A 12,808-nucleotide genomic window follows, 5' to 3' on the forward strand; every position below is an offset into this window, starting at 1 on the left:
ATAAATCTTAAAAAAACAATCTCTTAAAAAAAAAAAAAGGATATAGTAGAGAAAAATATTTCTTCAAATTTCATGGTCCAGGGAGCTCGATGGAAGAGGTGGCATTTGTTGGGGCATTGAGAAGGGGATAGGAAATGTGCACAGAGAACAGGGGGAGGTCCATCACGATAGAAGGAATAGCAGGAGCAAAGGTTCAGGAGCTGAAAAAATATAAAGTCACTAAGTAATGAGGTATATTTAGACACATAGGAGAAAGAAAGGAAGAAATTTAGGATGGTTGGAACTAGCTGGATCCAGATTCTGTAGGGTTAAAAATGCCTGCTATTCACTCTTGTTCGGCTAGAGGTGTAGCCTTTCAGGCTTTCATGTCAGGGTGGAGAAAAGCTAGGAGAGAAGCAGCAAAGAGAAGACAATGTGGGTTTGGGCATCTACCTGGCTGGAATTTAAATCCAGACTATTAATTTCTCTGCTACTTTGTATCCTTACCTGCAAAAAGAGATAGCCATATTTTCCTTGTAGGATGGTGATGAGGGGTAGGGTGGGAATCTCCCTTTGGACTCTGCAATATCTCTGCAATAGCTCATATTCACCTCCTCTTTTGTATTTTTAGTTCTACCCCCACCTCCAGGCCCACTGCTCCCACCCAGAGTTCCTCTCCATCTTCTCACCCCAACCCTCTGGGCAGCCTTCTTTTTCTCTGTAACCTTGCACTGGCTTCAAGGATTGGGCTGGTGAGGGACAGGTGACCAGGCTGGGTCGCTTGGATTCTAACTGATCTGGATGGGCATTTGGCAAAGGAAGATGGAAGCCTGTGTATGCTCTGGTCACCATGTTCAGCTCTGTGCACACTAAGCAGCAAAGCAAGTCCCCAGAGAGAAAGAAGGGAGCAGAGAAGCAGAGAGGAGACACAGAAGCTGCCTGCAGTCCTGATGCTTATCTGGTTCCTGTTCCAGAACTGGCCCTCTGCCCTTCCAGTTTCATGAGCTGCCCCAATGTGCCCCCCACCCACGCACTTTTCCATGAGATGGGCTTTCTATTACTTGCACCCAATGGAGCACTGCTTAGTATGTAAGGATTAGAGCTAATATGTGCAAAGGGTCTTTCACAGAGCTTGGCACTTAGAAGGTACTCATCAAATTCTGGTATGATTATTGTGGCTAAGCTGCAGTTTATGACTCATCTGGGGACTTCACAGCTCATGGTGGGGGTGGGTGGCTGGGAGCAGGAGGTTCTTATAATGGAGCTGGCAAGAGGGTTAAGTTGAGAGCTTGGGCAAAGAGGAACCAGAAGGAATGTTTTGTTTTGTGAATTATGAATAGCACATTTTTTATTAAATTAAAAATTTTACATCATCCATCAGAGGAATTGAAACAATAAATCAAAAATTGTTATTAGAACTTCACAAAAGTAATATATAGAACATAAATCTAAATCATTAAACTTTCAAATGCTGTTGCTTTTTTTTTTTTAATGCGTAACATGAATGCTTTTGAAATAATTTAAGATTAAAACTACTCTAAGACTTTGGGGAAACCCCATATCATGGAAGGAGAGTTAGACTTTGGAAGGGGAAGGGGTGTTGCTTGTGCAGCTTTAAGCCTCTGGTGCTGGCAGGATGTGCTGTGAATAATGGTGGAGGAGCTACTGATATAGGGGAGAGGGGGGTGGGTGATGACATGTGGAAGTGCAGTTTGAAGTGTGGAGGGATGATCAAATGAACTTGGCCAGCTAGCAGTTAAACATGGGGGAATTAACCTGGAGAGAGATGGCGAGACCCCAGCACAGTTTTGAGTCACCTGCATTGATGTGCTTGCTGGAGAAACAGAAGAGAAGGAGATCATTTAGAAGGGAGAAGGAAGGCAAGGGCACAGCCTTGGAAATCTGCAGGCTTTGGAGGAGATGAGGGTGAAGAGGAGCAGGCTGCAGCAAGTGGAGAATGTTCTATGGAGAGTTTGGGATGAAGGAGAAAGACAGAGCTGGCCCAGTAGGTAACAGGGTCAAGGGAAGGTATCTTTAGAAAAGGAACTTTGACCATGTCTATGACTGAGAGAGTAGAGCTAATGGAGGATGAAGGACTGAAAAAAAGGAAGAAAGGTAGATGGTGAGGGGCAGAGAAAACAGGACGTGCAGCAGTTGTGTGTGTGGGGGTGGACTTTGAGAGGTGGAGGGGAAGGTCTGCCTCTGAGATAGAAAGCAAAAATGTGAGTGGAGACACAGAGGTTTTTCAGGTTACAGGAAGGGGTTCAAGCAGGTGCCTTAAATCATCGTCAAGATGCCATGCACATAACAGTAAGAGCAAAGACTACCATTTACTGAATGCCTTCCTCATGCTAGCCTCTGGGCTAAGCACTCTGCACATTTATCTTGAATCATCTCACTAATACGCACTACAATTACATGATGTAGTAACTATTTTTTTAAAGATTTATTTTTATTTATTTCTTTCCCCTTTCCCCCACCCCACCCCAGTTGTCTCTTCTCTGTATCCACTTGCTGTGTGTTCTGTGTCTGCTTCTATTCTGGTCAGCAGCACCAGGAATCTGGGTCTCTTTTTGTTGCATCATCTTGCTGCATCAGCTCTCTGTGTGTGTGGCTGCCATTTCTGGGCAGGCTGAACTTTCTTTCACACTGGGCGGCTCTTCTTAAGGGGCGCACTCCTTGCGCGTGGGGCTCCCCTACACAGGGAACACCCCTGTGTGGCACCGCACTCCTTGTGTACATGAGCACTGCATGTGGCCCAGCTTCACATGGGTCCGGGTGCCGTGGGTCTGAGCCATGGACCTCCCATGTGGTAGGCAGATGCTCTAACCATTGAGCCAAGTCCGCTTCCCAGGTAGTAACTATTAACAGCCCCCACCATGGTTTAGATAAGGAACTTGCGGCTCAGACTGGTTATGTAACCTGCTAATAAATGGCAAAGCTGTACAAGATGCTAGATCTGTCATATTCCAAGAGCTCCTCTTCTAAACACTTCACTGTACTTAGTAACACACACACACACACACACACACACACACACACACACACACACACACACACACACACCAGCTACCTGGCCTTTGTTGAGCCAGTGACCAGGACCCATGAGTCCAGAGCTCGTTCCAGCTGCTGTGATTTTTCAAAAATGAGAATTCCATGCCTCACTTCCAAAGTCTAATCAGTAGGTCTGGAGAAGGGCTAAGAAATGTGTATTTTCTTAGAGGTTCTGTCTTGATGCGATCCTGATATGAAGACTCTTGTTCAGGGTGCCATCCTATTATATAATATAAGACACTCAGACCAGGTTTAAACCAGGCTAATGGGCTTCTTTGCTAAATAAAATCTTTCTCACAAGGGTCCAGCTTCTGACTTTGAAGCCTGAGTTTCCTGAGGATTTTGTTGATAGTAGAAGGATAGTCTGCTTACCTGTACAATGACCTTGGGGTCGAACTGGGGCAGATGATGGATGAAGACTGTAGACCCTGCTGTCCATGGTTCAAGCAGGCCGCCTACGAATGCTACAATCCAGCCTGGGTCAGAGAGGCACCAGAAGATATCAGAAGTCTTTAGCTGTAGCCATTTCCTGCTAACTCCAAAACACAGTCATCTCAGCTGGGTGATCATGGTAGAATGTGAGAGCTGCTGATCCTGATTTTTGGGTATTGGCCCCTTTCTCTCATTCTCAGTCCAGGTGCTTAGGGTGGGGCTCCAGACCCACCCCCTACATCCCAAAAGAATGCTGCCAATTAACCAAGTATGTTTCCTGGCACATGTGTCTTAAATGGGATAAATCAAGATAATCAGGAATGCTGGCAGAGTCTGTCATTCTTTGACTGGAGTTGAATGGTACAGATAAGGGTCCCAGATGGTGCTGCCAGCCATTTTGGCTCAGCCTTTCTGAAAAGAGTATCAACAGAGCTGAAACATAGCTGAGCCATGGAGAGTCAAAACCCTAAACTGGAGGCTAGGCCACCATGTCTGAAGTCAAACCTCAGCTGCTCTGTTTCACGAGCCAGTAAGCTCCCTACTCCCTCTTTGAGTTAAGGAGGTCAGAGTTAGGTTTCCTGCCATTTGCAATGGTGAGAGAGCGAGATGGAGAGAGAGAGAGACAGAGACAGAGAGAATTAATACACCATCTTGGCAAGGAAGTAGAAGAAATTAGTCAGAGGGCAATCACTTATCCATGGTTGCAAGGTAGAAGAGGGGGGACTTTCCACTTATCCACCCTTTTCTTACTGCTATTAAAGGGCCTCTGGGGTGTAACAGCTCCTTGAGAAAAGCAACCATCCCATTCCAGAATATTGATCTGAGGAGCTTTTTCCTTAGTGGGCTTTTTCCTTAGTGGGCTTAGTGTGATGAGCCATCCACAACCTCTCATCCCATGTTTCTTAAAATTGTGGCAGGCCAACAGAAATTACTATCTAGGGGGCTCTTTCTTCTAAGCTTCACTTCACATCTCTTCTGGGATATCTCTCAGGCCTCCTAAAACCCAGCAAATTCCAATCTCTTCTGCTTCCCTTACTTCTGAACTGATTCTCCTCCAGCATCTCTGTATTTCAGTGAATGTCAGAATTCCACGTGTCAACCTTGAGTCCTTCTTCTCTCTTACCTCCCACATCTGCAAGCCACCACCATCTTCCATATGGATTCTCTTAAGAGCCTCTAATTCTTTCATGATTTCACTCTCACTTTCTCCAACCCATTCTCCACCCCGTGGCTACAGGGATCTTTGCAAAATTCAAACTTCAATACCCCTCCACTGCTTTGCTGAATGAGGTCTAAACTCCACACCCTGGCCAACAAGCCCTGTGTGCTGTGGCCCCTCCTGACTTTTCCAATTCTCCCCACTGGTCCCTCACCCCCACCCTAAGTACCAGCTTTTCTCAAGTCTTTGTACTTCCTTGCTCTCTGTATCTGTGTGCCTTTCCACTGAATGGGAATCTCTACCCTCCCCTCCCTTTCTCTCACTCCCATTCTTCCTGGGCTTTAGCTACTCATCTGTTATATTATCAGGTAACCAAAGAACCTACTGCCCACAAGAAACCTTTTGTGCCCTCTAGTCTAGTTTAATAATTTATAAAATATTAAGAATGTGATTGCTAGTTTGGGGTGGGGAGTTGTGGAGAGGGAAGAAGAGGTTTGGTTTAGAGATGATTTCCCTGAGTATAGGGGTTCAGACTCTGTTGTTTGCTTTAGTTTGGGGGCCGTAGTTTGGAGGTGTGGCTTAGTTCAGTTATTGGCTTCTGAAATAGCTCATGACCCGGGAACTCTAAGTCTGATCGGCCCATAATGGGAGGGAGGAGGGAATCTGTCACCTCAGGTCATAATGCTAAAATATTCTGTCTGTTCCCATCAAACCCTGGAGCCACTGACAGGGAAACAATGACTCATAATTTGTGTGGCTTGCAGAGTACCTGCTGCTTCCAACCACCTTTCCTCCCACATCTTGTGAAAGTGTCCAGACACCACACAAATGTGCCATCCTGTGTTGTCCCAAGGTCTCTATCAGAAAACACTTTAGGATTCCACAAGCCTCACCTCTCAGACCCCAGAGGTCTGGACCAAAGAAAGCAGGAAGGAGAAGCAGAATGGAGTCACTGTTACTTACAGCTTCTTCTCCAGCACATGCACACATGCTCACGTGCACACATCCACACCCACACAACCCCCCATCCCAGGTGTGTGCCCCAGCTTCTCAGGGGGTGTCCTGCTTCCTACCTTGAAGGGAGGGAGGATCGTAAGGCAAGCCCGTGGCTGTGTTTTGCCATCTTGGGGTAGCCTGTGGTCCCACTGGTGAAGAAGATGGCCATTGGGTCCATGGTCTTTGACTTAATACAGGTGTGTTCTGGGGATGCTGATCTGCAAAGGGATTTATGATAAAAGGAGAGAAATCGCATTAGCTGTTTTTCCATCCTCTAGGGAATCAAAGGAAGGAACATGAGGCTTCAAGTCAGGAAAGTGGAGATGTGCCACGATGGAGGCAAAACTGGCTCTCCTGGTCTTAAGCATCATACTGACTTTATGAGTGGTTTTAATATAGCCTGTGCATAAATCCTAACTTATTTTATATCCAAATATGCCTAGAAAGCCAACTGAGAAGTATAAACTCTATAGGCTTTGGATATTCAGGGAGGATGTTAGCCAAATGTGCTAAAAGCCTACCTGGAATGTGGGGGATTCATGCTAAAAGCTGACTTGGAAAGTGGGGAATGTGTGTTAAATCAAGCTTACCTGGAGGAAATTACCTATATAATACTCAGATAAAACACTTGAAGAAACTAACAAAAAGTCTTCTTGCATACAAGCACCATTTGTCTCCCCACTCTTATTTCCTCTGTAAAAAAGGGACCCACAAATTCTATTCAGGGCTCGGTTTTTATTAGGACAGGAGTCCACTGAGTCTGGCTGGTTGAAATAAACAATCTTCCTTCTCAGAGTTCTCATGTCCTGGCCTTTGATACTGAATACACCTGACTTCTCTGCTATTACAGTTTGGACAAGTGGATTGCCATTTCTTCCTTTCAGAAATGGAAAAACACAGGGCTGTTGTTTGATTTAACAGGCACTTACGTAGCCCTTACTATGTTCCAGGCAATACACTGAGGTAGATCCTATGCTTATGATTAAATTTTGAAGATGAAAAAGAAGAAGCTTATAGAGGTTAGATAACTTGCCTAAAGACACAGCTAGCAATTGGTGGACCCAGGATTCAAACCCAGGTAGTCTGATCCACCCTATATGCATTTAACCACACTGCTAAGCTTGTGTGATACTCACACTGACTTTACAGGAATTTAATGGTAATCCTGGTGATGGAGGATTGGCCAAAGAGTGAGGGAGAGAAAGAGTGGATGATCTGTATCTTATATATTTCTTATTACATATTATATAAGACATATACATATAAACATCATTCCACATGCTATGTATCTGTCTTGGTGTAAACTTGAGATGGCAGGCAGAATGTGTGATACCCTCAGTCTGCCTTGATTTTCAGGAGCTTCTCCTAGACTGAGACCACTTAGGATGGTTCATATGCAAACTAGCTTCCTTATTTGGTGTTCAATCAAAGAAACTATAAACAATACCAATGCTGTGCCTATTAGTCATCCTGAGAAAGGTTGCAATGTGGATTCTGGGTGATTTAAGAGATTTTTCAAGGACATTATTGATTTTAACTGTTTTCATTTCATTCTCTGACTTTAGACTCTAGCATAAGATGTGACTTTACTGTAATATTTGCCTTTTGGGATTGAAGCAAAGAACTTTAAAAACAGCTGTTACTTCAAGAAAACAAGCCCATTATGATTTATGTGTCTAATGTGAAAACTGCCTGACCTTTTACAGAATTGGAGTGTTGGAGGTGGAAAGGGCCTTTTCTTTCTCTAACATTTCCCCCCCTTTGTCCCTATGACCAAAGGCAGAGGAGAATGAACAACTACTGCTCTGCACCTGGGGGATTAGAAATGCACCGAAGCTGCCTGCCAGCTGCGACCTCAGTTTTTCTTGAAGTCTCAAGTTTTGTCTTAAAAATTCATCTGAATCTTTCATTTAACTTCTTAATATATTTATTTTTTCTATAAAGTTAATATTTTAGAGTATCCATACTCTAAAATACTCTTCATTTTAGAGTATGAAGATGTAACATAACAACCCTCTGACTTCAAATATCCTTTTAGCAGTCTAGCAGTGTGTACATTTTAATAAGAGGAACATAGAAGTTCAACTTCCTGTTTTACAGATAAAGCAAAGGAGACCAAGAGAGGGGAGGGAACTAGCCAAGGCCACACAGCAAGTCAGCAACATAGCTGGGAAGAGAAAGTTCCTGACCTCCAGCCTGGTGAATGTCTCACCACTGGCCCCTGGCCTCCCAGCCCTTGGGAGCAGATGACTTTTGTTCACCACTCTGCAGAGAGTGCAATCAACAGGCCAGAAACTCACTTAATCAGTGATGAGAAGTTCAGCCAGCCTTTACGGCTGTGGTCAGATACCAGGAGCTTGACTTTCAGAGCAGGGCATTCAGAAGCCACAGAGTCCACCTCTGGGGCCAGGGCATCTGTGGTCACAACACCTTTGGCCTTCGATGTTTGGAGTCGGTAGAGAATGTCCCTGGCCCTCATCTGGGTGGTCCCTGGCATGACGATGACACCTGGGGATGAAAAAGGAACTGTTCATTTCCTGGTTATCTTCCATAGCCTTGAGTTTCAGCCCTGGCTTGACTGCACAGAAACCACATACGAGCTTGCTGTGCAAAGTGTTCTTTATGAACCAACAGCATCAGCCCCACCAAGGAGCTTGTCAGAAATGCAGAATCCCAGACCTCAATCCAAACCTGCTGAAGTGAAATCTTCATTTGAACCAGATCCCCAAATGATTCGGATGCACCTTGCAGTTGGAAAGCCCTGCCATAACCTTTTCTACTATAGATGTATCCTCCAGAAGACAGACAGGTGGCTCCTAATTTGCACAACCTTCAGCAGGTCTGGGAAGATAGATATGAGTAGGGCAGTGCCCCCCACATCAGGACCAGCTGCCTCTCTGCCCTTGGAATTCCTCCTCTCACTTTCTTCTCTTCAGTCCCTTGGTGCCATCTCGAATCTCCTCTCCTCTCTTCAATCCTCATATGGGTTAAGTAGTAACCACATTGCCTTTTGAACTTTCCCTTTACATCTACCACCACCAAGTAGTTCAGATCTTCAGGTGCCCCACTGGACTCAAGCCTCTCTACCTGATGCCCTGTTCTGAATCTTAATTTCTATGCAGAACTGATTTTTTTCCCCTCCACATTTCTTCCCTGCACTAACACGTGTGTCCTCTCTCCAGGAAAACACTAAACTCCCCATCCCAACATTCAGTCACTGCTCACTCTCCATCTTTCTCTCCCACAATTCCCATTCTTTATTTCAAAAGGCTCATCCTTATAGATGTTCTTCCTGACTTTAAGCCTTTCTATGTGCTTTGACCATACCTGGAATGCTTTCATTTGCTACTGCTCCCTCTAAATTCTCATGACCCCAAAGTGTTCAGCTCAAGTCTTGGGTAGTCCATGGGCTGTCTCTTAGTTCTATAGAAGATGTGACTCTTGGGCGGCAGACTTGGCCCAGTGGTTAGGGTGTCCGTCTACCACATGGGAAGTCCGCAGTTCAAACCCCAGGCCTCCTTGACAGTTGGTCCATGTGCAGTGCTGATGTGCACAAGGAGTGCCTTGCAATGCAGGGGTGTCCCCCCATGTAAGGGAGCCCCATGCATAAGGAGTGCACCCCATAAGGAGAGCCACCCAGCATGAAAGAAAGTGCAGCCTGCCCAGGAACGGAGCCACACACATGGAGAGCTGACACAAGATGACTCAGCAAAAAGAAACACAGATTCCTGTGCCACTGACCACAACAGAAGTGGACAAAGAGGACTATAGACACAGCTAATAGACACAGAAAACAGATAACCAGGATGGGGGGGGGGGGGGGGAGAGAAATAAATAAATAAAATAAATCTTAAAAAAAAAAGAGAAGAAGACGTGACTTTTTCCCTAACCTCCTTCTTCCTTTGCTGCTAGTTTTTTATTCCACATGAACTTTCCAAATTAATAAACTATTTTATGCATGAGAAAATATGAGCATGAGAGAGGTTGAGATAAAGAGAGAGAGAGAGAATATGAGCAAAAGAGAGCTTGGGTGTTGTGAGCATGCAAGATGGAATGATAGAATGAAAGACTATTCAAAAAAGAATTCGTGAGTCCCATACTGATTCTAAATTAGGTAGACAATAGACAGACAGATGAGACAGGTTAATAGTTACTTAAAAATAGCAAGAAAACTTCTCTAAAGAAGAATTCTAAGTAGTTAAACGTAGAGAGGATGATAGAGATAGAAAATCACTGTTTAAAACCGCCATTATAGTGTTCAATTCAGTCAAGAATCATCAATGGATACTAAAACCATTGGGTGAAAGATGGGTGGGGAATAGGACATTCACAGTTTCATAAGCATTATACCACAGATTAGATATTAATTGCAACAGGCAAAAGGAGGCTTTACAAAGGAGAGGCCTGGCCAATACTACCTTATTCAAGTGATCAAATGACATCACTGATGATGAAACAGACTGACTTCCTACACCCCATGACGCGATGCCTTGAGAAAGTAGGACACTACCCTAACAGTGCTCTAGCCAAAAGTGTGTAGCCTAATGTAATCATGAGGAAAGACTCATAAATATAAATGTAGGATCATTGTGCAAAACAACTGGCTTGGACTCTTCAAAAATGTCACTGCCATGCAAAAAAGATGGGGGACTGTTTGAGAGTAAAGGAGGCTGAAGAGACTGGCAACTAAATGCAGTGCATGATAGTTGACTGCATTTTGGATTTAAAGAAAAAATATAGCAAATATAAATGGCATTAAAAGGAGAGTTGAGGGAGTCTGACAATATATATATGTATTGCTGTCATGTTAGTCTTCTTGTGTGATAACTGCATTGTCATTATTTGAAAGAAATAACTTTACTCTTAGCAGATGCATGCTGCAGTGTTCATAGGTGAAGTGCCACAGTGCAACAGATTCTCAAATGATCCCATTAGAGAGGAGGGAGAGAGGAGAGAAGGAGAGAAAGACACACACACACACACAGAGTGAGCACAAATCTGGTAAAATCCAAACAATTGATGAATCTTTTAAAAAGTGAGAACATCTAAGATTGTGCAAGAGAAAGAACGTGAAAGAGAAAGAGAATGTATGATTGTGTTTGAGAGTCTATAAGCATGAGAATTTGAGGGAGAAAACGTGAGATAATGTGAGAGAGAGTATGAGAAAGATTGTGAAGAAGAAAGAAAGAGGGAAGAGAAGGCATGTTCCTTTCCCAACTGATTGTTAATTCCTGGAGGGCAGGGAGGCTTGCTCTGTAGTGCCAGCATGAGGAGCTGAGGCCAAATCCTTGGAGCAGGGTCCTAATGTCCCAGGACCAATGGGTTTAAGGTCAGCCCTGAAGTCCATTGGGGTCCCCTTGAATCACTGACCTGTTCGGATGCAGCCCACGGTCGCCAGCCACCACTCAGGCACTCGGGGAAGAAGCAAGACCAGACCGTCCCCGGGTTGCAGGCCACAGGTCTGTGAGAAGACGTTGGCTACACGGCAGGTTAGATCAGTCATCTCTCCAAAGCTCCACTTCACTTCGTTCCCTTCACTATTCACCCACCACAGAGCTGGGTTAGGACCTCTCCTGCCCTCCTGGTCAAGATCATACACCATGTGTTAGCTCCTACATCAAGAGATAAGGGCACAGATTTGGCCAATCCACCGCCTTGGTCACATTTCAGTGTGAACCTAGCTCAAGGGCTGAGATTCCATTTTACAGCCAAGAAAAGTGGGAGGCAGGGTAGGATCCATTCACCTACTTCTGGCCTTGTGTAGCAACCAACCCTTTCCACCACGACCCCACCAAGCCCCACATGACCATAAACAGCCTTCAAGTCATCTGTTGAAGATTTAAAACATCATCCTCCCATATGTCAGTCTTAGTCCATATGAACAGTGCATTCCTCTCTGTGCCTCATTTTCTCAGTTATGAAAAGGGGACAATAGTGCTACTTACAGATAGTAAAGTTTTAAGAGTTTTAATTGCAGCAGTAAAGTGCTTATAATTGTGCCTGGCACATAGTAGGTGCTCAACAATTTTTATTATTATGGCAACAAAGTAAAATAAAAGAGGATAACTTAAATTCTCAATTATAAGGGAATATTTAAAAACTTGTTACTTCTGTATGATGGAATATAATAAAATCAATAAGTATTTTCAGAATAATTTTTGCTCACAATATAATATTAAGTTAGAAAAGTAAAACCATATATACATTGCAATCCAAATTTATGTAATAATGTTCATTCATTCATTAGATATTTACTAAGTCTTCATTATTTGTTAGGCTCTGTTCATTAACAAAAAGGACATGAGTGAATACAGACATATGTTAATGGTTTAAAATTATGCTTAATTTTCTTTTGTTATTTAATTAACTTTCTTATTTTCCTGACATTTTCTATAATGAGCATGTTTTAAAAATAGTTTTCATATTTTTATTTTCAGAGCAAAGGATATTCAGAGTAAAAATTTAGGCAATCAAAAACTTTTGATGTAAACAGAGAAAATCCTTTAAATGCCTCATCTCTTTTTCACTCCCTGGAGGTCAACACTAGTAACTAGTGTATATTCTTCTAGATACTTTATCCACCTAGTGCAAACATGCTTACTGCCTTTACCTCAGAGGATTGGAACAAAGAAGTCTACCTTATCTGAGGTAAGAGAGATGAGAGTAATGTATAAGTACTTTGTATATGTATTCACACATAGGAGAAAAATCTATCACAAAAAAAGTCCCTGCAACATACAAAAGAATATTAAAATGTATGCACTGCTTTTATAAGGGGGACAATGTATGTAGTACTCTTGTACAAGTTTCACAAAATGATGAGAAAGTTGCTGTAGTAAAGCAGAAAGCAAATATTGTTGCTCAGAAACCTGACTCATGTTTTTAGACTCTAACTCTTGTGATTTGGAAGAGATATTGCTTGAAAAGCTATGGATCAGCTTCTGGGAAAAAACACTGCCTTGTTGATTTCTTGATATGGACTTCTCATAGCCTCAAAACCAGGAGTCAATAAATTCTCATTGCTTAAGCCAAAACCCAAACAAAAACAAACAAAACAAAACAAAACAAAAAATTATGGATTGGGAGCAGATGTAGCTCAAGTGGTTGAGTGCCTGCTTCCACATGAGAGGTCCTGGGTTCTGTCCCTGATACCTCTTAAAAACAAAAAACACAACAACAGGCAAACAA

General features: G+C 43.3%; 1 protein-coding gene across 6 annotated transcripts in view; it reads right to left on the bottom strand.

Moving 5' to 3' along the window:
* LOC101425882 (acyl-coenzyme A synthetase ACSM1, mitochondrial-like) overlaps positions 1-12,808 on the bottom strand; it is a 45,971-nt gene that overhangs the window by 14,374 nt on the left and 18,789 nt on the right. For 5 of the 6 annotated variants that reach the window (XM_004449847.3, XM_071211358.1, XM_004449846.5 and 2 more), the window contains exons 3-6: positions 10,991-11,201; positions 7,921-8,128; positions 5,698-5,838; positions 3,406-3,565 (exon numbers count right to left, since the gene is read on the bottom strand). In XM_004449847.3, coding sequence (XP_004449904.2) covers positions 3,406-3,565; positions 5,698-5,838; positions 7,921-8,128; positions 10,991-11,201 — 720 coding nt within the window. Of the gene's footprint in view, positions 1-3,405; positions 3,566-5,697; positions 5,839-7,920; positions 8,129-10,990; positions 11,233-12,808 lie in introns of all 6 variants that reach the window. The other variant, XM_004449849.3, reaches the window with a different exon arrangement.

This window comes from Dasypus novemcinctus, chromosome 23 (genome assembly GCF_030445035.2).
Source record: "Dasypus novemcinctus isolate mDasNov1 chromosome 23, mDasNov1.1.hap2, whole genome shotgun sequence".
In the NCBI taxonomy this organism is placed as follows: Eukaryota; Metazoa; Chordata; class Mammalia; order Cingulata; family Dasypodidae; genus Dasypus; species Dasypus novemcinctus.